Source organism: Schistocerca piceifrons, chromosome 7 (genome assembly GCF_021461385.2).
Source record: "Schistocerca piceifrons isolate TAMUIC-IGC-003096 chromosome 7, iqSchPice1.1, whole genome shotgun sequence".
NCBI classification, from domain to species: Eukaryota; Metazoa; Arthropoda; class Insecta; order Orthoptera; family Acrididae; genus Schistocerca; species Schistocerca piceifrons.
Window position 1 is genome coordinate 38,695,365 of NC_060144.1, and position 27,932 is coordinate 38,723,296.

Consider the following 27,932-nt stretch of genomic DNA (forward strand, 5'->3'; position numbering starts at 1 on the left):
GAGACAGCTAGCCACGCATTGCGCCACACCGTTTTCTAAACTTCGCACAAATTCCAATCTCGTATTGTTCGTGGAAAGAAAGATTGTCGGTATGCCTCTGTGTGGCCTCTAATCTCTCTCATTTTATCCTCGTGGTCTCTTCGCAAAATATACGTAGGAGGGAGGAACATACTGCTTCACTCCTCGGTGAAGGTATGTTCTGGAAACTTCAACAAAAGCCCGTACCGAGTTACTGAGCGTCTCTCTTGCAGAGTCTTCCAATGGAATTTATCTATCATTTCTGCAACGCTTTCGCGATTACTAAATGATCCCGTAACGAAGCGCGCTGCTCTCCGTTGGATCTTCTCTATCTCTTCTATCAACCGTACCTGGTACGGATCCCACACAGGTGAGCAGTATTTAAGCAGTGGGTGAACAAGCGTACTGTAACCTACTTCCTTTGTTTTCGGATTGCATTTCCTTAGGATTCTTCCAATGAATATCAGTCTGCCATCTGCTTTACCGACGATCAACTTTATATGATCATTCCATTTTGAATCACTCCTAATGCCTGCTCCCAGATAATTTATGGAATTAACTGCTTCCAGTTGTTGACCTGCTACATTGTAGCTAAATGACAAAGGATCTTTCTTTCTATGTATTCGCAGCACATTAAACTTGTCTACATTGAGATTAAATTGCGATGCGACAATTCGTTGCAGATCCTCTTGCATTTCAGTACGATTTTCCATCCTTACAACCTCTCGATATACCACAGCATCATTCGCAAACAGCCTCAGTGAACTTCCGATGTTATCCACAAGGTCATTTGTGTATGTTGTGAATAGCAACGATCCTACGACACTCCCCTGCATCACGCCTGAAATCACTCTTACTCGGAAGACTTCTCTCCATTGAGAATGACATACTGCGTTCTGTTATCTAGGAACTCTTCTATCCAATCACACAACTGGTTTTATAGTCCATATGCTCCTACTTTGTTCATTAAACGACTGTGCGGAACTGTATCGAACGCCTTCCGGAAGTCAAGAAACACGGCATCTACCTGGGAACCCGTGTCTATGGCCCTCTGAGTCTCGTGGACGAATAGCGCGAGCTGGGTTTCACACGACCGTCTTTTTCGAAACCCATGCTGACTCCTACAGAGTAGATTTCTAGTCTCCAGAAAAGTCATTGTACTCGAACATAATACGTGTTCCAAAATTCTACAACTGATCGACGTTAGAGATATAGGTCTATATAGTTCTGCGCATCTGTTCGACGTCCCTTCTTGAAAACGGGGATGACCTGTGCCCTTTTCCAATCCTTTGGAACGCTACGCTCTTCTAGAGACCTACGGTACACCGCTGCAAGAAGGGGGGCAAGTTCCTTCGCGTACTCTGTGTAAAATCGAACTGGTATCCCATCAGGTGCAGCGGCCTTTCCTCTTTTGAGCGATTTTAATTGTTTTTCTGTCCGTCTGTCATCTATTTCGATATCTACCATTTTGTCATCTGTGCGACAATCTAGAGAAGGAACTACAGTGCAGTGTCCTGCATATGTGGCCGGACTGGCACTGCTGGAGCCGGCCGGAGTGGCCGTGCGGTTCTAGGCGCTACAGTCTGGAGCCGAGCGACCGCTACGGTCGCAGGTTCGAATCCTGCCTCGGGCATGGATGTGTGTGATGTCCTTAGGTTAGTTAGGTTTAATTAGTTCTAAGATCTAGGCGACTGATGACCTCAGAAGTTAAGTCGCATAGTGCTCAGAGCCATTTGAACCATTTGGCACTGCTGGAAGGTAGAACGAGAGGCACCGGTGGAGGTCGCGCTCTGAGGCGGCTGGCGGCTGCGACAGCTCAGGTAGAACGACAGCGGCCGCAGCGTGTGCGGTGCGTCCCACGTCGAATTCAGTGAACGCATTGCGTATGACGTTTTTGTACAACCGATTCCAGTGGCGTTAGCCGTGTGTAAAGTTTCTTCAAGTTCTTTATCGCACTGCATTTTGATTACGGCCACTGTTCGCTAGTAGGCACCCTCTGGAACGTGGAAGTGGTCTACGGTCCTGACCTTCTCACCCGCTAACAACCGTCACTGAGAACCTCTCACCCTTGTAATTGTTACGTTATATATATTATTTTTAATGTATATTTTTTTTTTTAGACCGTAATTCTTTCTCTCACGGAAATTATCTTTTCTTATCATTTTTACTTACGTGCGTAAGTAAATACGAAACGGGTTCTTGAAGGGCTGTTGTTATTCATGTACCAACTTCAGATTTTGAAAGTGATGACTAAAAATAACGTTGCCGTTAACTGAATTGAATGTAATTTTGTTAATTTCTATTTATTGATTGCAAAGCAAGGCTCGAGTGAATTTCGATTGTTGCCGTAGAGCGGCCAAGATAAAACTTGCTGAACTCATGGAATCTGCATAATTTAAAAAATGAACTTTAACGTTAAATTAATTGTATGTTGCAATTTAGAAAGGTTCTTACAACGAAATCTCTCGCATTTACAGTTACTGTTAACACTTTGAAAAATAAATTAATACTTTGGCTCGTAATGGCCGACCAGAGGCTGCATCGGAAGATGAGCTTCTCGCAGCGCAAATTACTGAAAAAAATGATTATTAAAAATAATTAGCCGCTGCGACCATTTGAGGTGACAACTATTACAAAGAAATTCATTTTGTGATAACAATAATTAGTTTATTTTAGCAGAATACAGAATAACTTAAATAAAATATGTGTAGCCGCTCAATGGCTGCCTTCCGTATCGCGAAACAAAACAGTGTATGTGCCATAAAGTACGTCCGTCCTCCTCGGCCGTACAATCGCGTCTCTTAGCGATCCTTTTTTTATTTTCATAGACATGTTTTAAACAAAGATGCTACTTTTAAATTACCGCTCCATATCAGTTTCTTCTTTTTTCTAGATCATTAACTGTATCTTTTATACTAATTACGTTCACAAAATGCGTTAAGTGTTTACAAATAATTTTTAGTTCACCCTTAACAAAAAAAAAATGGTTCAAATGGCTCTGAGCACTATGGGACTTAACATCTGTGGTCATCAGTCCCCTAGAACTTAGAACTACTTAAACCTAACTAACCTAAGGACATCACACACATCCGTGCCCGAGGCAGGATTCGAACCTGCGACCGTAGCGGTCACGCGGTGGCAGACTGAAGCGCTTAGAACCGCACGGCCACACCGGCCGGCCTCACCCTTAACACTTCACAGTATTGTTCACTGCTTACAACCGATGAAAATTTCAATATTTATGTGACGTACCGTCACATAAGCCAGGAGGGGAGCCTCCGAAACGAGATGTGGTACATCTTTGTATCTGATCCTGTCATTTACACAACCATCATTTCAACATCTGTTGTCGGTTCCCAATGGAGAAGCCACGGACAAGTATTGGTTTTCTGCACCCATTTTCCTCTGAAGTATATTGCATTTGCTGTGGCCGTACATGTGACAAAAGACGGACTATCTGGTTTCACTAATTGTTCTATCTGCTTGACAGTTTTCTTTTCTACTCGTGCGTTTATTTTAGCTCTTGACACTTCAGGTCGCTTGGAATCCGATTCCTCAGCCCCTTAGCTAAATTGAGCAGTACCATACTTGAAATCATATTTGATTTAAGATCATTGTTTTAAAGAAAGTGTGTTTACGATTTAAAGCGATACATTATCTGTGCATTTTTCTGTCTCATCACTTTGCTGAGCGACTTAGCTTCATTGACTTGCTTCTCATCTGCCAAATGTAATTGACCCGTCATTCGAATTTTGTTTTTCCTATCGCCCCAAAACATACATACATGAGAGCTTTCTGAATACTAATAAGGGAGAAAAAGATTACTCCTTGCCTGCGCTCATAAATCAGGATAGAGATCTCGCGTGAATTCACACTTCCCTCGGATACCGAATGGGACGGAGGATGTTCGTTAGCGACTCGAAACTAAGCACATTCCTGCTCATAAATTAAGGATAATTGCAGAATGTGGTACCACACAAAGTGGCACTACAAAAAACTGGCGCTCATAGCATAGGCACATAGGGAACACACACCACACAGATCTGTAAGTCCACGGTATTGGTGATAAGTTGAGAAAACCGCCCCGAAGCACATGTGCTACAAAACGCCACTGTCTCCTGCGCATGTACCCCGATATCAATATGAGATATGATCACTATGCACAGGTACACAGACCGCACAACGGATTGGCATACTCTGGATCAGGTGGTCCAGCAGCTGCTGGGGTATAGCCTCCCATTCTTGCACCAGTGCCTGTCGGAGCTCCTGAAGTGTCCTAGGGTTGTTAAGACATGCAGCAATACGTCGAACGAGAACATTCTAGACGTGCTCGATCGGGTTTAGGTCTGGAGAACAGGCAGGCCACTCCATTAGTTTGATATCTTCTGTTTCAAGGTACTCCTCCACGATGCCAGGTCGGTGGGGCCGTGCGTTATCATCCATCAGGAGGAAAGCCGGACCCACTGAACCCCTGAAAATGCGGACATACTGGTGCAAAATGACGTCCCTATACACGTGACCTGTTATATTCCTCTGTCAATCATAATCCCACCCCTCACCATCAAACCACGACCTCCATACAAGTCCCTTTCAAGGACAAATGGTTCAAATGGCTCTGAGCACTATGGGACTTAACATCTTAGGTCATCTGTCCCCTAGAACTTAGAACTACTTAAACCTAACTAACCTAAGGACATCACACAACACCCAGCCATCACGAGGCAGAGAAAATCCCTGACCCCGCCGGGAATCGAACACGGGAACCCGGGCGTAGGAAGCGAGAACGCTACCGCACGACCACGAGATGCGGGCCTTTCAAGGACATTAAGGGGGTTGGTATCTGGTTCGTGGTTCACGCCAGATGAAAACCCGGCGAGAATCACTGTTCAGACTACACCTGGACTGTCCGTGAACATAACCTGGGACCACTGTTCGAATGAGCATGTACCGTGTTCTTGACACCAGGCTTTACGTGTTCTCCTGTGACCAGGGGTCAGTGGAATGCACCTTGCAGGTCCGCGGGCGAATAAACTATGTCTCTTGACTCGTCTGTAGACAGTGTGTCTGGAGACAACTGTTCCAGTGGCCGCGGTAAGGTCCCGAGCGAGGTTACCTGCAGTATTGCGGGCACTGATGGTGAGATATCGGTCTTCTTGGGGTGTTGTACACTAAGGACCTCCCGTACTGTAGCGCCTGGACACGTTTCCTGTCTGCTGGAATCGTTGCCACAATCTTGAGATTACACTTTGTGGCACACGGAGGGCCCGTGCTATGACTTGCTGTGTCTCTAGTCTCTAGTCGCCCTAGTATTCTACCCCTCATAATGTCATCAATACGTATTCTTTGAACCATTTTCAACACACAGTCACCAATAGCACGTCTGAAAACGGCTGCACACTTACTCGCTGCACCGTATTCTGACATGCACCAACACACCTCTGCGTATGTGGACTGCTGCCACCGCCACCGTGCGACGACCGCAGGTCAAATGCACCGCATGGTCATACCCCGAGGTGATTTAAACCCGCAAACCGCCCACCAGAGCGTTGTTTCACCACGTATCAGCATTATCCTTAATTTATGAGCATGAGTGTATATACCTGTCCACCACTGGTCGCCCTCGATGACAACACTATCCACCAGGCGCCTCGAGACGCGCTTAACGGCAGAACTGAACAAGGTGTTTAAGAGGATCACAAACTGGCAAACGGCACAGCGGACGAGTTGCTCACTACCGCACTAACTGTGCCCGCGGCCATACTCTTAGCACAACGCCGGTCTCAATACAGACTGCCTACACCTCGCAGCGGGCTCGCAACAGATTTTCAAACAACGCGATGCTGATAGAAAATGGAATTTCAGTCGTCGTTATGAATAGTACTTCGGGCCAAAGAAAACACATATTTTGTACTCACTCACTCGGAGTTTTGGATTTCACAACCTTCACAGATGTCAGGTTTTCGATGTCCTTTCTCACTTCAGTGTACCATCGAAAATTTTTCTCACTTCTTCAGGCACAATGAAACGCTGTCGGCAGCACCCGAACTTGTGCTACCATAGAAAATCTTAGTAAAAAATAAATAAAAATTAAAAATGAAAGGTCAGTAAGAGTATTCCCTGTGTAAAGAAAAGTTCTGGGTCTGTATTATTCACACAGTTTTAATCTGCTAGGAAGTTTCAACTTGTCATTACTCTTTAAAAGTGGTAAGATCCGTTTATTTGTAATTTGTTACATTTAAATCGCACGAAAATGTTGTAAAATAAGAAAGGAAGCCATGTTACGATTTTATGTCCCGTTGGCTGTGAGATCAATATAGAAAATGGTTCAAATGGCTCTGAGCACTATGGGACTTAACATCAGAGGGCATCAGTCCCCTAGAACTTAGAACTACTTAAACCTAACTAACCTAAGGACATCACAGAGATCCATGCCCGAGGCAGGATTCGAACCTGCGACCGTAGCGGTCGCGCGGTTCCAGGCTGTAGCGCCTAGAACCGCTCGGCCACAACGGCCGGCTGGATCACTATAGAGGGAAAGCGCATGATGCGGAGGGAACCCAGCGCGACGTTTCAAAGGAACCATCGCCCGTTTGCCTTTTCCTATTTAAGGAAACAACGGAAATTCTAAATGCCAAAAGCTTCGGTAGTGTCTAGAAAAAAAGTTCCAAGCTTAAATAGCACCTAGCGCGCCTCACAGAAGTGTGACAGGGGCGTTGCCGTCCACGAAGCGTACAAATATTCTGTCAGACAACATCACTATGCCTCTGACTCTGTGCGCGGACTGCCACCGGTACACAAGACGATGCTTAGTAACAGTACTGCTGCGAAATATACAAAGATCTACAAGTGGTCAATGTGTGCTGCAAGACTGGCTTTGACACTCGTAACGAAATGTAAAGTGGTGGGCGAAACAGGCCATCACACTAATCACACAGCAGTGTTCAGTGTCTGGCAGAGCGGGCGGTTGGGTGACCACCCACGGGTGCGAAAGCGGGTGCCTGCTTGGCGACTGAAAGTAATGCAAGTGGTGTTATTCATGCACGAAGGAGGTCCAGAAAAAACCCCGGTCAGTTAGTTTAAACTACCGTAGCCTAGTATGGGACCATTAGCAGGCTAGATTGACGAAAAAGTTAGAAGAGACTCCAAGATGACCTGAGTGTTTAATTGTGGATTTCATTAACAGCATGAGGATGGTACGGAAATGCTCTCCAATGTTTGGGTGGGAGACGCAACAGTACACAAAGAGTGTCGTGTATATCCTTAATCGTGCAATTCTGATAGCAAAGAAGGTACTACTTCCCTCAATATAACCTCGTGTATATACATTACCTGAGTAAAATCAGAGAAACTCGAGGTGTAGACGCCTTACCTTGTACCAACTCATTAATGAGAGAAAAGAATGATGCTTATAATGACACATATCAGCACGTGGAGGGCTGAATATGCAGGTGAATGAGGTTAATTCGATATGTAATAACAGTCCAGAGACCCTGACATAACTAACAACCAATTAGGACAACACAGGGGTTGCACACGTAAAATCGCACCAGTGACATAAAAGAGGGGCCAATGCTAGACAGTGTGCTACTAGCACTTACTGCTTTGGACAACTGGTGGGCATCGTCAAGAGCGCTACATGGCGGAAAGAAGGACACTGTCTTCGAGCGTAAAATTTAAACAGGTGTTTAACTACTCAAGCTGGAAGGTTCTGGGCTTTGGCTATTAATAAAATCCCTGTGAAAAGTCTGACTGTTGCTGTGATGAAACACTTGAGTTGGAAACATCGATGTTATCAGAAACGATACTATTGGCCCAATCGTACGAATACCACCATCAGTGGGTGATGTTGGACTGAGGACGTTCAACGGTACGGCACTCTTACTAGACATCAACATACACATCTTGTGGTTTGACCAATGTCTGTTCCCACAGCAAAATTGCTGTGAGAATCGCCCACGAACACACAGCAGCAGATGTCGTGACAAATCTTTGGTTCGTTTTTTTTTTTTTTTTTTTTTAACACTTAGTCTTTAGGAAAAACGTATTAGCGACACACTGATTGTTAATAGATGGATGACTATCTAAAGAAAAAACGGGGGAGGAACCAACCACTCAAACATCATAGACGTCCCCTCCCCCACAATTTAAAAATGGGAAAAGGCCCGTTCTAGCCCATTGGGGTGCGTTGTTCTCATATATTAAAAAAAAAAAGTCCGCTTGTGCTAGCCTAATTTGATAACACAGACTTTCACTTGGGCGTATGTTTTCTTTATTTAGGACATAATTAATTTGCAATAACTGTCGTGCTAGTTACGATAATTTATAGGCAAGGTGGATGCCTTGGTTCATGTCTACTCAAGTGTACAAAGCTTGTAGTGTAATGTTAGAAGTCTCGTTTTAAATATGGTAATGAATGACCCAAAAAAGGACATGTTGTAGCACCTATGGCCTCCACAACCCCAACCACCCGCATTTTGCTTCAATTGGTTGTCCCCCACCACCTGTCCCATTGGACATTCGTATCCCCTTGACATCCGAAGACTGGAATTCTTAATGTGAACCTCACTCGAGTAACGGCAGCACCAGTAAGACCAGCTGACATCGCAAATTTCCGGAACAGTGTTGCACACAGTGATACTGGCCTAGTTGTCACAACACTAATTACAGCTTCGGGGACAATTTTTAAGGAGACGAAGATTTCATTGTTATTTATTTATTTTTTATTTATTTATTGATTTATTTAACCTGGCAAGATTAGGGCCATCAGGCCCTCTCTTACATCTAACCAGGCATTCTACTTATTTTACATTCATACGTTTTAGTAGGCATGTTAAACTACATCTAGTACAAAAAGTGAAATAAACAATTAGAAAGGTACACCTGGAAAAATACATACATATAGAGTTTATATTCGTAGATCATAAGTACTGTTATAATTAGACATTATTGAAGAGACAAATTTTAGATAGGAGTGCTGGCAGCAGGGAGTATGAGGGAGACTCATGGTGAAGGGAGGAGAAGAATAGACGTGATGAAACATAATTAAGGAAATATAAAGGAAAAGAAGATTGCCTGGCTAATAGAGATATATAAAGGGGAAGGCATCTCAGGAGCAAGATAGGAGACGCTAGCTTTGCTATTTGACAGATGAGAGGATTGGCCTGGTACATTAATTTTGTAGAGAACTTTATGAGGATGATAGTAGGAAATGCTTCAACTTCTTCTTAAAAGCAGCAGGAGATTGAATTTTGCGCAAGGTAAGGGGCAGTTTGTTCCAGAGGCGGACAGCGGCAACTGAGAAGGAGTTTGCAAAAGTTTTTGTTTTGCGAGTGGGCACAGTTAGAATACCAAATAAGAATGACCTCGTGTTTCGATTATGATGGCATGACAGGTTTTTAATCTCTGAAGCAAGGTACTGGGGTGCTTGCGCGGCGAGGAGTCTGTGAAGTAGACATAGAGTGTGGTAGTCACGCAATTTGTCCGGCCGCAGCCACTTTAGCTCGGAGTATGAAGCACTAACATGATCATATCGGCGAACGTTGCAGGTGTAACGCACACAGGCATTCATGGTTAGCTCTAGCCGTCTTTTGTTTTCACTACTCGTGCCTTGTTGAATCACATCACAATAGTGGAGGTTCGGTAGAACGAGTGCTTGCACGAGCTGGCATTTCAAGTCCTGTGGAAATATGTTCCGAAACTTTTTGAGAGCATAGAGACAAGTAGACGTCTTTCGGCACACTGCGACTGTATTCTCCGCCCAGTTGAGATGCTCATCCAAAGTTACACCCAAGTTCTTCACTGTTTTCTGATATGGTATTGGAGTACCGTCGAGCAGAATAGGAGGTAGCCGTTCGCGGAAATCTGAATTTATTAATCTCTGATGGGCTATTAAGATTACTTGCGTCTTTTCTGCATTTAGTTTAAGCCCCAGGCTTTTCGCCCATGTCACTACCGAAGACAGATCATCATTCATCTGAGCGATTGCAGTGTTTACGTCTTCAGGTCTGACGCTTAGGTAGAGCTGGAGGTCGTCGGCATAGAAATGATATTTACAGGAGGACAGAACCGACGAAATATCGTTGACATACAAAGAAAACAAAAGTGGTCCTAAGACTGATCCTTGTGGCACTCCCGAGGAAACATGTTTCCAGGAAGATTTTTCATTTACGCAGACAACACATTGCTGTCTGTCTTTTAAGTAGCTTTCAAACGATCTCATTGCACTATCAGAGAAATTAAGCTGTTGCATTTTTCTGAGCAATATGTCAAAGTTAACAGTGTCAAAAGCTTTGCTGAAGTCCAGTAGCGTCAATATTGTTGCCTTTCGATTGTCGATGGCACATTTCAGGTCATCTGTTACTTTAATTAGAGCAGTGTTTGTGCTGTGATGTTTATGGAAACCGGATTGAAATTTGTCATATAGGCTGAATTCATGCAAGTGTTCAGTGATTTGGTCATGAACAATATATTCGAGTGCTTTGGAAACAGCAGGCAGTATGCTAATTGGTCGGTAATCACTAGGCAGTTGCGGGTTTTCGATCTTAGGGATGGGTCGAATTATGCTTCTTTTCCATGCAGTGGGGTATATTCCGTTCACGAGGGAAAAATTAAATATGTCAGTTAAGACAGGTACTAAGATATCGACAACATTCTTAATCATGGTTATACCGATACTGTCGTTGCCTATTGCATCAGAAGAGATTCTCATTATTGCTTTTTTTGTGGCGGCGTTCGTAGCGACAAACAATTCGCTGTAGAAACGGCTTACGAAGTCACCGCCACACTTTTAATAGCGGGCCGACCGGTCCGCTGGAACAGTGAACAGAAAGATGAAAACCCAAACACTCTGATTAAATAAAAGTCGGTACTTATCTTTATTGACGAAGATACAGAAACACAATAGTGAACTCCGTGTCCACAGAGCTCTGTCTAGTTCGAGTCGGAGCGGCTAGGTCAGCGTCGGCTGACGACAAACAACAACTCTGCTGCGATGAACACACAACTGACTAGCAAGTACACAATTCGGTGGCGAGTATACAACTGAGCGGCGAATACAGAACTGTTCTAGCGCTCGCGACTCCAGCGCTTAAGAAGCCAGAAGCCAGCGGTGGCGCGCGCAGACTTGCGGCGATTTCCTGTCTCGCTGGCGCTGCTTATGCGGACGGCGTCCGGACTTTGATGCTGCCAACCTTTTGGCAGCGGGCTCGGTTGGCATTACTGGCTAGGATATAACAGCTTTTCTTGCCGTATTTGTTGTTACATGTTTTAGATGGAAGCTATCGTTGTTAGTTATCCTGTTTGGGGATTTTGTGGACGGTAATTATCAGCCGTGCTGGTATTCAGAGGTGCAGAGAAGAATTCATTTAATTCGTTAGCTGACACATGAAAAGTAGTTTCCGATTTTGCCTTTCCGACTCCCAAGCTACGGAGATTCTTCCATAGAGTCGTGGGCGTCAGATCGCTGCATACAAGGGAGCGAGCGTGCCTGATTTTAGCATTGCGAATGCATTGTTTCACTCTGTTCCGTAGCTTTCTGTATTCTTCGAAACGCTCGGGTTTCGGATCTGCCTTGAAACGCCTGTGGGCAGCATCCCTATTAGTCATCATTTGACGTAATTCAGCTGTCAGCCATGGAGCAGGAGATTTTCTTACACGGATTGTGCGCACAGGTGCATGTTTGTCATAGAGGGCAGTGAGTTTATCACCAAGTTCATTAATTTTGCCGTCGATTGTAGGTTCTCTGATTATTTGGTGCCATGAGATTTCTGAGCAATCGACTGTTAGAGCGTCAAGGTCAATACGTTTCATGTTCCTACAAGTTATGTAACGCGATTTGATCCTTGGGGGCTGCACAGAGTAGGCCAGGAATATTACATCATGTGCTGAGAGGCCAGGGGCCGATGTTTGACCAACATCTCTTACTTTGTCAGTCTGTTTTGTTGCGATTACGTCTATAAGAGTATGACTGTGCGCCGTATGGTGTGTAGGTTGTAATGGAAGAATGTTCATGCTATTGCAACTAAACAATCTTCTTAGGTTTATTGCGGAGGGAGTGTCTCTTAGCAGGTCTACGTTCAAGTCACCCATTACGATGACATGTTCGTATTGACACTGGAGTGAATGTAATTCCGACTGGAAGGAACTCATTGAGTTTATTTTTGGCGGCTTGTACACGACGCCAGTCAAGAATTTCCGACTTTGTATATTTATTTCAATGAACATGAATTCAGCCTCTTTTTCTTCAGCAGGACTTGACGTACATAAGACTTTCGCTTTGAGATCTGTTCGTATATACGCGCCGACCCCGCCACCTCGCTTTTTTGATCTGTCTGCCCTAAGAAATGTGTACCCTGGGAGATGAAAAGATGCAGAGGATTGTGTGGTTTCAACCACGTTTCAGATAAGAGGATTACGTGGTAGTTTAGTTGGTTGAAGAGGAGGCTAAGTTCTTCGTAATGTGCAGGTAAAGACTGGATGTTGCAGTGAGCTGCTAAAAGCTCTGACGCGTTCCGCCGAGCAGCCTGGAGTAGGGTGGCAGACTGGTTTGTCCCTTTGTTAGGCACTACCTGCCGCGAGGGGCACTGGCCGCTGCTTCCGCCAAGTGACATAACGCAGGGGTGTCCGAGATTTTGCGCGCCCTGTTTGTGACTCCGCGAGTGCCGAAATAAAGGCGACTGCAAGAGATTTCCTGAGGTTGCGGGAGTATAGAAAATGGATTAGTGGTATTCGGTGCAAGGAGAATATGACCTATAATAGTGACGGCCGTGTGTCACTGTGTATCCTATGTCGTAAGAGGAGAAATGTAATTAGCGTATTTGAAATAGGTTAGGGTGGAAATAAGGGAAAGGGGAGTGATTTAAGAGGCCGATGCTGCCAGCAGAGAGGAGTAAGCTTAATAATTAATAGATTATCGTAGGAAGCTAGAATTAAATTGAAATTTACTGAAGTGATACTGGTAGTGATTATCGTAGGAAGCTACAATTAGATTGAAATTTGCTAAAGTGATACTGATGGTGATTTTTGTTATGAACAATTTAAACTGAAGAGATGGGTGATTAATGAACTAAAGGAGAGACTAATAATTGCAATAGAACTATTACAGAATGGAAGAGAATAAACTGAGAAAATGAAAAAAGTATTAGCAGTAACTAAAATTAAGTAATGGTTAGAGCTACAGACACAAAAAAATAGTGAAAATTTAATACAGTTACAAAAACAATTAGTTGAAGGTACAAATATGGGTATAATTGAAAAGTTAATACAGTTACAAGACTATATCTGAGTATAGGGCTGTTACAATTTGCAAATGGTGTTGAGTTTGCACTTTTGGCTCGAGTAGCTTCACTTAGTACTATTCAGTTCTGTCATGTTTTTGACTGTCTTCTTTCCAGCTGCTGTCTTAATGATTACTCTGCCATCCTGAGTCCACACATTCTGAAGACCGAAATGGGATATGGCACTGTTTAAAATCTTTAGCCGTTCGTGTGTCAGATCTTCCCTTATTGTAAAGTCCTGTCCTTGCTAACTTCTTCTTCTGGGTAAAGATCTCTGCCCTTTTCCGGTACGAGAGAAATTTAATTATTATTGGACGAGGTTTGGTAGCACCTGGTAGTTTTCATCCCACCCGATGGCTCCTGTCAATGTCTGCCTTGGTCACTTCAACACCTAATTTTTCACGCGCAACCTCTAGAAGCAGGTTGTCTGTGTCCTCTTCCTTATTTTCAGCTACTCCAAACAGTCGTAGACTATTTCGCCTTTGGTACTGTTCTAGCTCGTCTGTTGCGGCGGATAGTTTCACTTCTAACTCTCGTGTCTTTTTCTCGTATTCAGACACCGACTTTTTTAGTGCTGTAATTTCGGCAGTATTGGCCTCAACAGTTTCACGCATTTTGGCCAATACTGCTGCCGTTACAGTATCTGATATAGTGCCTGCTATCAGATCGAGATTGTTTTTATCGCGAAGCGCAGCGTTTACCTCAGAGCGGACCAGCTCCGCTATACCAGGAGCCGCGGCCGCACCTTCCGCCAAGAGCAGACCCGCCGCACCTGCGGCTTCCCCGCTGCTGGACGCGCTGCTGTTCACTCTTCTGTTTACCATTTTCTCGAAGATATGGGCGGAGCACAGAAAAAAAATTGCACTACTGCACAGAACACTGTTGTTTACACGATTTCCACTTGTACTAGACAGCACCACCTGCGAGAACACCTTCGAAATCAACTAAATTTCGCGAGCCGAACTTAACACGTGTTACACTGCAGCCGCCATGATACTCATGCACATTTATTATTTATTAACATGCACATTTTAACAAGATACACGTAAATAAGGATTTCGTTGCTACTTTCCCTCTCTTTTTAGGAAGATACATGTAAATACGCACTTCATAGGTAATCTTGCCGATTTATGAAGAAAACGCACCTAGACTCTGGTTTTGTGGGTATTTTACTGATTTCTTGAGAAGACGCATGTAAATATGAGTCTGTAAATGCCACCTCCATACATCCCCCGTAAGCAACTCAATGTTCGATGCTGTTTACAGTTTTGGGATAATTTTACTGATTTTTTGAGAAGCACATAAATACTGTGAATGTATAAAAATGTTCTTCAACACATCGTCTATAGGCACATACCACTGCTATAAACAGTTTTACCAATTTTTTCCGTAGTATTCCTTATGTAGCTATTTTTTTCCCTGAAGACACATGTAAGTATATTCATTAAACAATCTCAACATTACGGTAATCTAACTAATTACATTCATCTTAAACCTTAAACATTTTTATTTAACAACAAAATACGTTGCATGCATACGTTACACTTAAACGAACTTATCCCCCAAACGGTCAGCTCACCTAACACATAATAAGATTATACTTGACCTGTAGAAATAATGGCGTGACCGATTCTACACAGGAAGGTAGATCCCGCATTAAGTTAGCCCGCAAGAGGCCGACTCCCTGTCTGTGTCCGCACGTGCTTAACACGTAGACATCTCCTCCAGCCGGCAACTGCCACCGTTCCTCTGCATGTCTGGAACGCAAACTGCTGCGACACTGCGTGAATAACTGCCGTGTGTATCTTTCAACAATCATTATACAATGTAGTCTCTCCCAAGTCCACCAAACGGGTACTGCCATGATAACTCTCTTACAGCTTCTACCACACAGCTGGACAGTCCAGCAATGCTCACGCCTTACTACACGACTAAAAAAACCTTCCCCTCATCTGCCACTGCAGGACGCAGCTTTCGACAATGCCCCCCCCCCCCCACCACCACCCAACGCCCAACCGTCCCTCAAGATGTGTCGAGATGTGGGCTGGCTGGAGGCTGCAAGGGGAACCTTTCTTCCCGCCAACTCCAAGAGGAATTACGGAACTAGTTCAGATACAGCGCGGAACAAACTCTATCTACTTACAAACTCTATCTAATTGGAAGTATCCAGGTACTTGCTAGCGGAATTTCAGCGGTGCATAACTCACACAAAAAGTAAGAAATTCGAAAGACGCTGTTTAATGCAAAGCAGTCACTGTACTGCACTAAAAATATCTATAACATTGCAAAATGTCGACGGTATGTGTTGTGTGTATTGCTTAGAAACATTTTCGATTCACTGACAATACATGCTCTATGCAACAGTAACGTCTACTTGAGTCTCCACCCTCAAACTTGCATTCAGTACCGCTCGGTTCTCCCTCGAGTTTGTTTTTGTTAGCAGTTGTAGCACTCTTCCTTCATTCTGAAAGAATGGTTGACGAATGTATCAACGTTCCAATTGCGGCAGATGGCTCTCCCTTCATTTCAGTTCCACTATCATAGTGAAATTTCGTTACTCCTAGGAATCGTGTAGCACATTTGTTTTTCGTCTGCGACTAGAACCGTACGTGAATGGTGCAAAATAGGATTGTCTGTTTGTCGGTCAGAATTTCTGTGCTTCAAAGTAATCCTATAACTTTATTCACAGACCTTCATCTACGCAAATGTGGTCTGGCTATTAAGAAGTCAGTACACCCATTCGCAACAGACGAAACTCACAGAATGTGCACCCAGCCTTCTCAGTCACTGACGAAGTCTCTACTACAGTTTAGTAGACGATTGATAACAGCTGCCGGCCGTTGTGGCCGTGCGGTTCTAGGCGCTTCAGTCTGGAACCGCGTGACCGCTACGGTGGCAGGTTCGAATCCTGCCTCGGGCATGGATATGTGTGATGTCCTTAGGTTAGTTAGGTTTAAGTAGTTCTAAGTTCTAGGGGACTGATGACCACAGATGTTAAGTCCCATAGTGCTCAGAGCCATTTGAACCATTTGATAATAGCTGTAGAAGTAACGAAGTTATACACTCCTCGAAATTGAAATAAGAACACCGTGAATTCATTGTCCCAGGAAGGGGAAACTTTATTGACACATTCCTGGGGTCAGATACATCACATGATCACACTGACAGAACCACAGGCACATAGACACAGGCAACAGAGCATGCACAATATCGGCACTAGTACAGTGTATATCCACCTTTCGCAGCAATGCAGGCTGCTATTCTCCCATGGAGACGATCGTAGAGATGCTGGATGTAGTTCTGTGGAACGGCTTGCCATGCCATTTCCACCTGGCGCCTCAGTTGGACCAGCGTTCGTGCTGGACGTGCAGACCGCGTGAGACGACGCTTCATCCAGTCCCAAACATGCTCAATGGGGGACAGATCCGGAGATCTTGCTGGCCAGGGTAGTTGACTTACACCTTCTAGAGCACGTTGGGTGGCACGGGATACATGCGGACGTGCATTGTCCTGTTGGAACAGCAAGTTCCCTTGCCGGTCTAGGAATGGTAGAACGATGGGTTCGATGACGGTTTGGATGTACCGTGCACTATTCAGTGTCCCCTCGACGATCACCAGTGGTGTACGGCTAGTGTAGGAGATCGCTCCCCACACCATGATGCCGGGTGTTGGCCCTGTGTGCCTCGGTCGTATGCAGTCCTGATTGTGGCGCTCAACTGCACGGCGCCAAACACGCATACGACCATCATTGGCACCAAGGCAGAAGCGACTCTCATCGCTGAAGACGACACGTCTCCATTCGTCCCTCCATTCACGCCTGTCGCGACACCACTGGAGGCGGGCTGCACGATGTTGGGGCGTGAGCGGAAGACGGCCTAACGGTGTGCGGGACCGTAGCCCAGCTTCATGGAGACGGTTGCGAATGGTCCTCGCCGATACCCCAGGAGCAACAGTGTCCCTAATTTGCTGGGAAGTGGCGGTGCGGTCCCCTACGGCACTGCGTAGGATCCTACGGTCTTGGCGTGCATCCGTGCGTCGCTGCGGTCCGGTCCCAGGTCGACGGGCACGTGCACCTTCCGCCGACCACTGGCGACAACATCGATGTACTGTGGAGACCTCACGCCCCACGTGTTGAGCAATTCGGCGGTACGTCCACCCGGCCTCCCGCATGCCCACTATACGCCCTCGCTCAAAGTCCGTCAACTGCACATACGGTTCACGTCCACGCTGTCGCGGCATGCTACCAGTGTTAAAGACTGCGATGGAGCTCCGTATGCCACGGCAAACTGGCTGACACTGACGGCGGCGGTGCACAAATGCTGCGCAGCTAGCGCCATTCGACGGCCAACACCGCGGTTCCTGGTGTGTCCGCTGTGCCGTGCGTGTGATCATTGCTTGTACAGCCCTCTCGCAGTGTCCGGAGCAAGTATGGTGGGTCTGACACACCGGTGTCAATGTGTTCTTTTTTCCATTTCCAGGAGTGTATTTCATAAGTGAACAATTTGAAAGAAAGTGCTAAATTTCAAGTCAACCCTGTTTTGACCATGTTTAACATTTTCTTCCACAAGTTACCTTGGAAACCTTTGTTTATTTGGCGTGATACTACAAGATGATTCACGCTATTTGTCCAGCTTCATTTATTACACGATCGTCATTTAACGGACATTAAATGTAATACAAATCCGTCTGAACCTACTTTCGTTGTTGGGACATTCATTTGCTCTTTATTTCGGCAGATGGAAAGAATGTCTGTCTGTCGATCAAAAATTAAGAGCTGCAGAGAAATGCCATAACTTTATTCACAGGATTTTATCTGTGACTGAACAATGTAAATCTAATCTACCTATTAAAATATCAGTCCATCCACTTACAGGCGCACAAAACTCACCGAAGAACGCTGTCTTTTGCTGCATGACCTTCATCTAATTTAAAGTGTCTAAAGACGTGCTGCCTGTTTAAAACAGCCAGTAGTGTGATTGCAGATAGAGAAAAGAGAGTCCCCCTTCGTCACCCAGTAGTTGTGCTAAATCAGTCGCACATTTTATACAAAAAAACGTATTAAAACAGCCATTTTTTTTTTCAACAGCTTTAGAGAGCAGTTTAGTAGGAGGTGAACCACGAACCGCCCTTAATACATGAGGGCCGCTCTTTCGCATATTCTCACGTTTAACAATCCCTCAATTAAAAAATTTCAACCAACGATGTATAGATGTGCAACGCAGCAGTAATATCGCCTTTCTTTCATTCCTATTCACTCTAACAAATTCAACAAGAAAACAAAAGACGAAACTTTGCCGCTGAATGCGTGTCTGTGAAAAACCTTCGTTTTGCCCCAAACTTTCTCGGTACAGTCGCCTCACGAGACATATGTGGGAGGGGGTAATATGCTTGAAACACTTAGAAGTAGCAATAAGGGGATTACCTCTCATCTCTCCTTTTCTTAGATTATCGTCTTCGATACATGGCATTTGCATCTGTCTTATTTTGAAGGGCAAAGGTGGCTGTAGATGTCCCCAGAGAACTCACAGAGCCCTGCTAATTTCTTCGAAATCCCATCACGTTGCGGCAGCACTGTTCTATTTGTTAGGAGACTGTCTAGGCCTTTGCCCGTCACTGGATATGTCGAGAGCCAACATAACGACAAACAATAGTACATTAACTTTAAGGAAGAAATTCGTCACCATGTGGATACTTGGATCCAGATATTTTACGATTGCTGCTGTTTCCAGTGATTTGTAGTCGATGACATAATGGAACAGAAGAGTGTCTCTTTGGCTACTTTAGATTCAGTAGTTACATTTGTCTACATTTAGCTGCGATTCCCACCCAACCCCAGGCCTCTGAAAACCGCTGCAGCCTACCTGTGTCGCAAACTTGGTATACAGACCAGCCTCCATCTAAATACATATTCTGCAAACCACTGTCCATGGTGTGGACTATATAGTTGCAGTATTAACGACTTTTTCGTTCCTGTTCAACTCACACACGTAATGATCGGGTAAAAATGATTGACTGTATGCCTCCGTATATGTCCTAATGTCCTCTATGACTGCTACACCAGATATAATCTCTTTAATGGTCAAGGAAGCCTTACTGTTGCACCTTTGGTATTAGAGGACTGCACGAAGAAATTCAGATTTTCCTTATGATGTACGATGGTGAAGAAGTCTCCACCAAAGCAGAGAGATGAAGTTATGTAATCATACGAAAACATATAGTTAAAACGTCGTATTGAAAGCGGTATTCGAGTGGCTTCAAATACCAGTGTGTCATCGCGGCAGGTTATGTTGTGACAGATTGGAGAGGATCGGTGAGGAATTGTACCGGTATGTGGTGTTCCAGATGTAACTGCAAATCACTGACAAGAAACGTGGAACAATCACGTAGGCTCACCGAGAAGAGACAGCACAGACAGTATATGAATAAAACAAAACAACAAAAGAGACAGTGGCGGCACTCACGTGGTTCCCGCGGTACTTGATGAGGTCCTTGAGTCTGTCGGTGATGAAGAAGAAGCCGTTCTCGTCGTAGTAGCCGATGTCGCCGGAGTGGAACCAGCCGTCCGCGTGCAGCGCCTGCGCCGTCGCCTGGGGTCTGCGGTAGTAGCCCTTGGTCACCATCGGCGACCGGAAACACAGCTCGCCCTCGCTGTTGGGGCCCAGCACTTCGCCGCTCTCCGGGTGCACCACCTGAGGGAAAACGACCGATAAGTCCCGTCCGACCGACCTCTCATCTCCTTCGGCAACTCGAAGATTTTCGTAGATGGAAAATACTCGACCTCTGAGAATGTACACCACACGACACTGTTGAATAATGAACACGAACTATGTGATTCCAATTTTTATGTTATTGTTTATTGATGAGGTTTGTCGACAAGTGGGAGCTGATCTACATGACGTATACTGTCGTAACAGGAAAAGTTTTTCACTGAAAACATCGAATTTGTAGTTAGTATCTAATCACATACAAAACAGTCTGGCATTGTTCAGTTCATAAACGCAGTATGCTCATGTTCAGCAGTTAATGTACACTCCTGGAAATTGAAATAAGAACACCGTGAATTCATTGTCCAAGGAAGGGGAAACTTTATTGACTCATTCCTGGGGTCAGATACATCACATGATCACACCGACAGAACCACAGGCACATAGACACAGGCAACAGAGCATGCACAATGTCGGCACTAGTACAGTGTATATCCACCTTTCGCAGCAATGCAGGCTGCTATTCTCCCATGGAGACGATCGTAGAGATGCTGGATGTAGTCCTGTGGAACGGCTTGCCATGCCATTTCCACCTGGCGCCTCAGTTGGACCAGCGTTCGTGCTGGACGTGCAGACCGCGTGAGACGACGCTTCATCCAGTCCCAAACATGCTCAATGGGGGACAGATCCGGAGATCTTGCTGGCCAGGGCAGTTTACTTACACCTTCTAGAGCACGTTGGGTGGCACGGGATACATGCGGACGTGCATTGTCCTGTTGGGACAGCAAGTTCCCTTGCCGGTCTAGGAATGGTAGAACGATGGGTTCGATGACGGTTTGGATGTACCGTGCACTATTCAGTGTCCCCTCGACGATCACCAGTGGTGTACGGCCAGTGTAGGAGATCGCTCCCCACACCATGATGCCGGGTGTTGGCCCTGTGTGCCTCGGTCGTATGCAGTCCTGATTGTGGCGCTCACCTGCACGGCGCCAAACACGCATACGACCATCATTGGCACCAAGGCAGAAGCGACTCTCATCGCTGAAGACGACACGTCTCCATTCGTCCCTCCATTCACGCCTGTCGCGACACCACTGGAGGCGGGCTGCATGATGTTGGGGCGTGAGCGGAAGACGGCCTAACGGTGTGCGGGACCGTAGCCCAGCTTCATGGAGACGGTTGCGATTGGTCCTCGCCGATACCCCAGGAGCAACAGTGTCCCTAATTTGCTGGGAAGTGGCGGTGCGGTCCCCTACGGCACTGCGTAGGATCCTACGGTCTTGGCGTGCATCCGTGCGTCGCTGCGGTCCGGTCCCAGGTCGACGGGCACGTGCACCTTCCGCCGACCACTGGCGACAACATCGATGTACTGTGGAGACCTCACGGCCCACGTGTTGAGCAATTCGGCGGTACGTCCACCCGGCCTCCCGCATGCCCACTATACGCCCTCGCTCAAAGTCCGTCAACTGCACATACGGTTCACGTCCACGCTGTCGCGGCATGCTACCAGTGTTAAAGACTGCGATGGAGCTCCGTATGCCACGGCAAACTGGCTGACACTGACGGCGGCGGTGCACAAATGCTGCGCAGCTAGCGCCATTCGACGGCCAACACCGCGGTTCATGGTGTGTCCGCTGTGCCGTGCGTGTGATCATTGCTTGTACAGCCCTCTCGCAGTGTCCGGAGCAAGTATGGTGGGTCTGACACACCGGTGTCAATGTGTTCTTTTTTCCATTTCCAGGAGTGTATAAGATGGAAGAGATGGCATCACCGCATCCTCCGGCAGCGACGCGGCAGATATTTTTTTAGAGCTCCCCTAGGATACCGACCATCAGTCGAGTCGCACACCGCGACCGCCGCCTCCATCAATCCGCTGTCGCTGCGATCGGCGCTATAACCGGGCGACACGCCCTCTAAGCCGACCACCGGCGTCCGGGCTTTAAAGAAGCGGCCCAAACGCGGAGTCTTTAGTCTGAAATCGCTTCAAGACAAAGAAGCAACGAATAAGCTGTCTCGTTATATTACGTGAACTATTGACTGTTTACCTGGTCTTAATTGGACTTTATTTCAGCCGGCAGTGTACTGATTGCGTTTAGGTGTACATGCCTGCTTACTGAAAGGCATCCTTTGTCAACAAAGGTGTTCAAAAAACAGCCGTATGCCTATCGCTTTGCACGAGGGCTTGCAGTGATATATGATGAGGCCAAAAGATGTCTACTTTCTGGCAGTCGTATAGCAGTATCGTTCAAGGAAACTGGTGCCTCTGGCTGGTCTACGAACGGAGAAACTATTCGTGGGGGATGGGGGGTGCAGTGTGGGGAGACGAGGGTGTGGCGAGAAAAAACTGCACTGCGATTCGGCCCACTCCAACTGCGATTGTGTCTTTTCTTCTTCCAGAACGGGCGTCACCTCCCTCCTTCTCCCTGCCCTCTCACTCCTCACCGTGCTCGAGAGGAGGGTGATTCTGAACGAAGAGAGAAGCCGTAGGAAGGGACGAGGTGGCGAAATAGTGAGTCCTCAAGTACGGATTATTAACGCCGTCAGCGTTCTGGAACAACGACAAGTTCCATAAAAATGTCTGGTATTAAAGGGAGATGTATATTGAACGAAAATAATGCGATATGTCAGTAGTAGCTACATCTACATCTACGTGATTACTCAGCTTTTCACAATAAAGTGACTGGCAGCGGGTTCAATGAACCACCTTCTTGCTGTCCCTCTACCGTTCCACTCTCGATAGGCACGCGGGAAAAACGAGCACTTAATTTTTTCTGTGCCAGCCCTGATTTCTCTTATTTTATAGTGATCATCATTTCTCCCTATGTAGGTAGGTGCCAACAGAATGTTTTGGCAATCGAAGGAGAAAACTGGTGATTGAAATTTCATGAGAAGATCCCGTCGCAACGAAAAACGCCTTTGTTTTAATGATTGCCACTCCAACTCACGTATCATGTCTGTGACACTATCTCCCCTATTTCGCGATAATACAAAACGAGTTGCCCTTCTTTGTACTTTTTCGATGTCATCCGTGAGTCCCACCTGATGCGGATCCCACACCGCGCAGCAATACTCCAGAATAGGGTGGACAAGCGTGGTGCAAGCAGTCTCTTTGGTAGACCTGTTCGACATTCTAAGTGTTCTGCCAATGAATCGCAGTCTTTCGTTTGCTCTACCCACAGTATTATCTATGTGATCGTTCCAATGTATGTTATTTGTAATTGGAATCCCTAAGTATTTAGTTGAATTTACAGCCCTCAGATTTGTGTGGCTTATGGCGTAATCGAAATTTAGCTGATTTCTTTTAGTACTCATGTGAATAACTTCACACTTTTATTTATTCTAGGCGCTACAGTCTGGAGCCGAGCGACCGCTACGGTCGGAGGTTCGAATCCTGCCTCGGGCATGGATGTGTGTGTGGTGTCCTTAGGTTAGTGAGGTTTCATTAGTTTTAAGTTCTAGGCGACTGATGACCACAGAAGTTAAGTCGCATAGAGCTCGGAGCCATTTTTTTCTTTATTCAGGGCCACTTTTCGCACCATACAGATATCTTATCTAAATCATTTTGCAAGTCGTTTTGATCATCTGATGACTTTACAAGACGGTGAATGACAGCATCATCTGCAAACAATCTAAGACGGCTACTGAGATTGTCTCCTATGTCGTTAATATAGATCAGGAACAACAGAGGTCCTCCAACACTTCCTTGGGGAACGCCGGATATTACTTCTGTTTTACTCGATGATTTTCCGTCTATTACTACGAACTGTGACCTTTCGGAGAGGAAATCACGAATCCAGTAGCACAACTGAGGCGATATTCCGTGGGCACGCAGTTTGGTTAGAAGACGCTTGTGAGGAACGGTGTCGAAAGCCTTCTGGAAATCTAAAAATATGGAATCAATTTGACATCCCCTGTCGATAGAACTTATTACTTCATGAGTATAAAGAGATAGTTGTGTTTCACAGGAACGATATTTTCTGAATCCGTGCTGGCTATATGTCAATAAATCGTTTTCTTCGGGGTACTTCATAATGTTCGAATACAGTATATGTCCTAAAACCCTACTGCAAATCGTCGTTAGTGATACAGGCCTGTAATTCAGCGGATTACTCCTACTTCCCTTTTTGGGTATTGGTGTGACTTGAGCAATTTTCCAGTCTTTAGGTACGGATCTTTCTGTGAGCGAGTGGTTGTATATAATTGCTAAATATGAAGGTATACAATCTGGTCCGGAGGCCTTGCCTCTATTAAGTGATTTAAGCTGCTTTTCTACACCGAGGATATCTACTTGTATGTTTCCCGTCTTGGCAGTTGTTCTTGATTGGAATTCAGGAATATTTACTTCGCCTTCTTTGATGAAGGAGTTTCGGAAAACCGTGCTTAACAACTCTGCTTTAGTGGCACTGTCACCAGTGACTTCACCGTTATTATCGCGCGGTGAAGGTATTGATTGCGTCTTGCCAGGGGTGTGCTTTATGTATGACCAGAATCTCTTTGGGTTTTCTGCCAGATTTCGAGACAGAATTTCGTTGTGGAAATTATTAAAAGCATCTCGCATTGAAGTACGCGCTATATTTCGAACTTCTGGAAAACTTTGCCAATCTTGGGCATTTTGCGTTCTTTTAAATTTGGCATGCCTTTTTCGTTGCTTCTGCAACAACGATCTGACCCATTTTGTGTACCATGGGGCATCAGTACCATCACTTATTAATTTATGTGGTATATATCTCTAAATTGCTGTTGAAACTATCTCTTTGAAAACATTCCACAACTTTTCTACTCTTAGATGATTAGATAGGAAGGAGTGAAGACTGTCCCTTAAAAAGGCGCTAAGAGTATTTTTATCAGCTTTTTTAAATAGATATACTTTGCGTTTCTTTTTGATGGTTGTAGTTGTTACGGTATTCAGCGTAGACCTGCCTTGTGGTCGCTAATCCCTGTATTCGTCACAACACTCACTATTTGTCCAGGATTATTTGTTGCTAAACGGTCAAGTATGGTGGTTCGAGTGGGCTCATGAACTAATTGTTCAAAATAATTTTCTGAGAAAGCATTCAGTACAATTTCGGATGATGTTTTATGCCTGGCGCCGACTTGAAACGTATAATTTTTCCAGTATATCGAGGGTAGGTTGAAGTCACCACCGACTATAATTGTATGAGAGGGGTACTTATTTGAAATGAGACTCAAGTTTTCTTTGAACTGTTCAGCAATTATGTCTTCTGAGTCGGGGGGTCGGTAAAATGTACCAGTTAATAGTTTAGTCCGATTGTCAGGTATAACCTCTACCCATACTATTTCACGTGAACTATTACTTTAACTTCGCTACAAGGCAAACTACCTCTGACAGCAATGAACACTCCACCACCAACTGTATTTAATCTATCCTTTCTGAACACTGTTAGCTCAGTGCTATCTATTAGGGTTTGGAGCTCTGGTTCTTTCCCAACACAGCTACAACAATTTACAACTACAATACCAATCGTTTCTACAACTACCTTACTGTGTTTTACCTGCCCACTTTTAGACGGACGCCCCTTCTGTGATTCCCCTAAAAAACCGCCCAGTCCCTTCCACACAGCCCCCCCCCCCCCTACCCGTGTAGCCGCCTCCTGTGTGTAGTGGACTCTTGACCTATTAAGCGGAACCCGGAAACCCACTACCCGATGGGTCAAGTCAAGGAATCTGCAGTCTACACGGTCACAGAACCGCCTGAGCCTCTGATTCAGACCCTCCACTCGGCTCTACACCAAGGGACCACAGTCGGTTCGATCGACGGTGCTGCAGATGGTGAGCTCCGACTTAATCACGGAAGCAAGACTGGCAGTCTTTACTATTTCCGCAAGCCGCCCGGAACCAGACAGAATCTGCTCCGATTCAAAGCGACACACGTCATTGGTACCGACATGAGCCGCCGCCTGCAGTTGGCTGCACCCTGTACTCTTCATGACATCCGGAATGACTCCCCCCAGAGTGCACACGGAGTGCACATTGGCTTCCTTCTAGGCAGCCATGTTCCTAAGGGGCCCCATTACGCGCCTAATGTTGGAGCTCCCAACTACCAACAAACCCACCCTCTGCGAATGGCCAGACCTTGCGGGCCGAGAAGCTTCCTCTGGAACAGGGTGGACGACTGCATCCGGCTCAGAGACATCGTCACCCACAGACAGCGCCCGAAACCTGTTCGTCAAACGAACTGGGGAGGCCCTACGATCGGCCCCTCGGAAAGTTTTTCGTCGCCTGCCAGACTGTGGAATGATCTCCCACTCGACCACAGGTGAGGGGTCAACCTCAGTGCAGGCAGTACCCGGGGAGGCCACAGCACTGGACCGATCGGAGGACACGTGGGACGTGCTCAATGTCCCTCGCATCCTAGCGTCCGATCCCCCACAGTGACGCCCCTTGGCAACAACAAGTGGAGATCATTTGACCTCTGAAGGAGGATGTGATGAACGGCGACTGGTTCAGTTCAGAATCGTGACGTTGGGTTAAACGTGGGCGCCATCCCGGGTCTCACTCCAGGCTGTGGAGCGAGCATGCACACGAGGCTCTCCACGACACTGCTGAGATTCCACAGAAGTGTGACAGCACACGTGGGCTTTGACTTGTAGGTAGCCTGTCAGTTACGTACCTCTTTCAGTATTTGTAGGATGTGTTTTTCAGCACATGTAGTAATAGTAGGTGAGAGGAGTAGCATGAGCTGAATTTAAACGTAGTATAATACTCTTAACAGGAAATTTGTCATTGTTCTTTTGTTGTCTCCTTTATTTCCCGAACAGTATGTTTCCACGTGATTATCTGAATAAATGTATTAAAATTAAAACTCAACACTTGTCTTGCTGTGTCTCACGGTACGTTGTCGTAACTTGTCAGTAAGTGGACTGAATTTCCCCCATAATCCACATTTCTTACAACTTCTGGGACTTGTCGAAAGGAAATGGTCGTACGAAGCTAATAAAGAAGCTGGTACTGAAGAAGTAAATATATGTACCAAAAAGTAACCCTACACAGTGTTTCAGTAATCCCAGGTCTATTACTTTCCTTGCTATCGATACACTGTCACTCTACATGAATTCGCGTCAGCAGCTCGTGGTCTCGCGGTCGCGTTCTCGCTTCCCGAGCACGGGGTCCCAGGTTCGAGTCCCGGCGGTGTCAGGGATTTTCACCTGTCTCGAGATGACTGGGCGTTTGTATTATCCTTATCATTTCATCATCATTCATGATAGTGTCAAGATTGGGCTGACCAAAGGTTGGGACTGTATGGGCAGTTGAGCGCCCCACAAACCCATCATCATCATCTACATGAATTCGCTTCGGGCATGCTTATTGCCTTTCTCTAACGCTTGAACCCAGCAATTACTTTCCTATTTATATGGTTTGCATATCTTCATCTGCTTTAGAAAAATAATTTGTCGAAGCACACAACACTCACATATACTGGGTACAGCATAATTAATAGCGAAAACTGGTATGGGTGGAAACATAGGATACAGAAGCAAGAACGTTGCTGTAAACATAGAGTGTTTGACAAAAAACTCCAACAGTGCAACCATTATCATGCCAAATACGGTGTAGTAAACATAGTGGCATTCAAAACGGCTTCCAGTGTTCTCAGAATTGATAAATATAGATCAGGCGCGGCTCGTAATTAAAGGCTCTGAGGCGGAGCCGCCCCAAAATATATGTTAAAGTAAATTTCGCAAGAACGTATCACATAATTTAAATTATCAGGACGAATTCCGCATAATTCCCATTCCAATTAAAATAACGACGGTCAACCTTTTTTGGAACTGTTTGTACCGATAGATGTTTTCCGAACGGTTAGTAGTGTTAAGGCTGCGCCTTGGAACGTCCGTAAGCTGCATGTAGTGGCGGTTTGGGGGCGTGGCTTCTACATAGTACTGCTCTTTATGGGCGACCCGAAGGCTCAGAGCTT

General features: G+C 45.7%; 1 protein-coding gene across 3 annotated transcripts in view; it reads right to left on the reverse strand.

Moving 5' to 3' along the window:
- LOC124804874 (4-coumarate--CoA ligase 1-like) overlaps positions 1-27,932 on the reverse strand; it is a 241,601-nt gene that overhangs the window by 60,931 nt on the left and 152,738 nt on the right. For all 3 annotated transcript variants that reach the window (XM_047265238.1, XM_047265236.1, XM_047265237.1), the window contains one exon: positions 19,754-19,981. In XM_047265238.1, the coding sequence (XP_047121194.1) occupies positions 19,754-19,981 (228 nt within the window). The remainder of the gene's footprint in view (positions 1-19,753; positions 19,982-27,932) is intronic.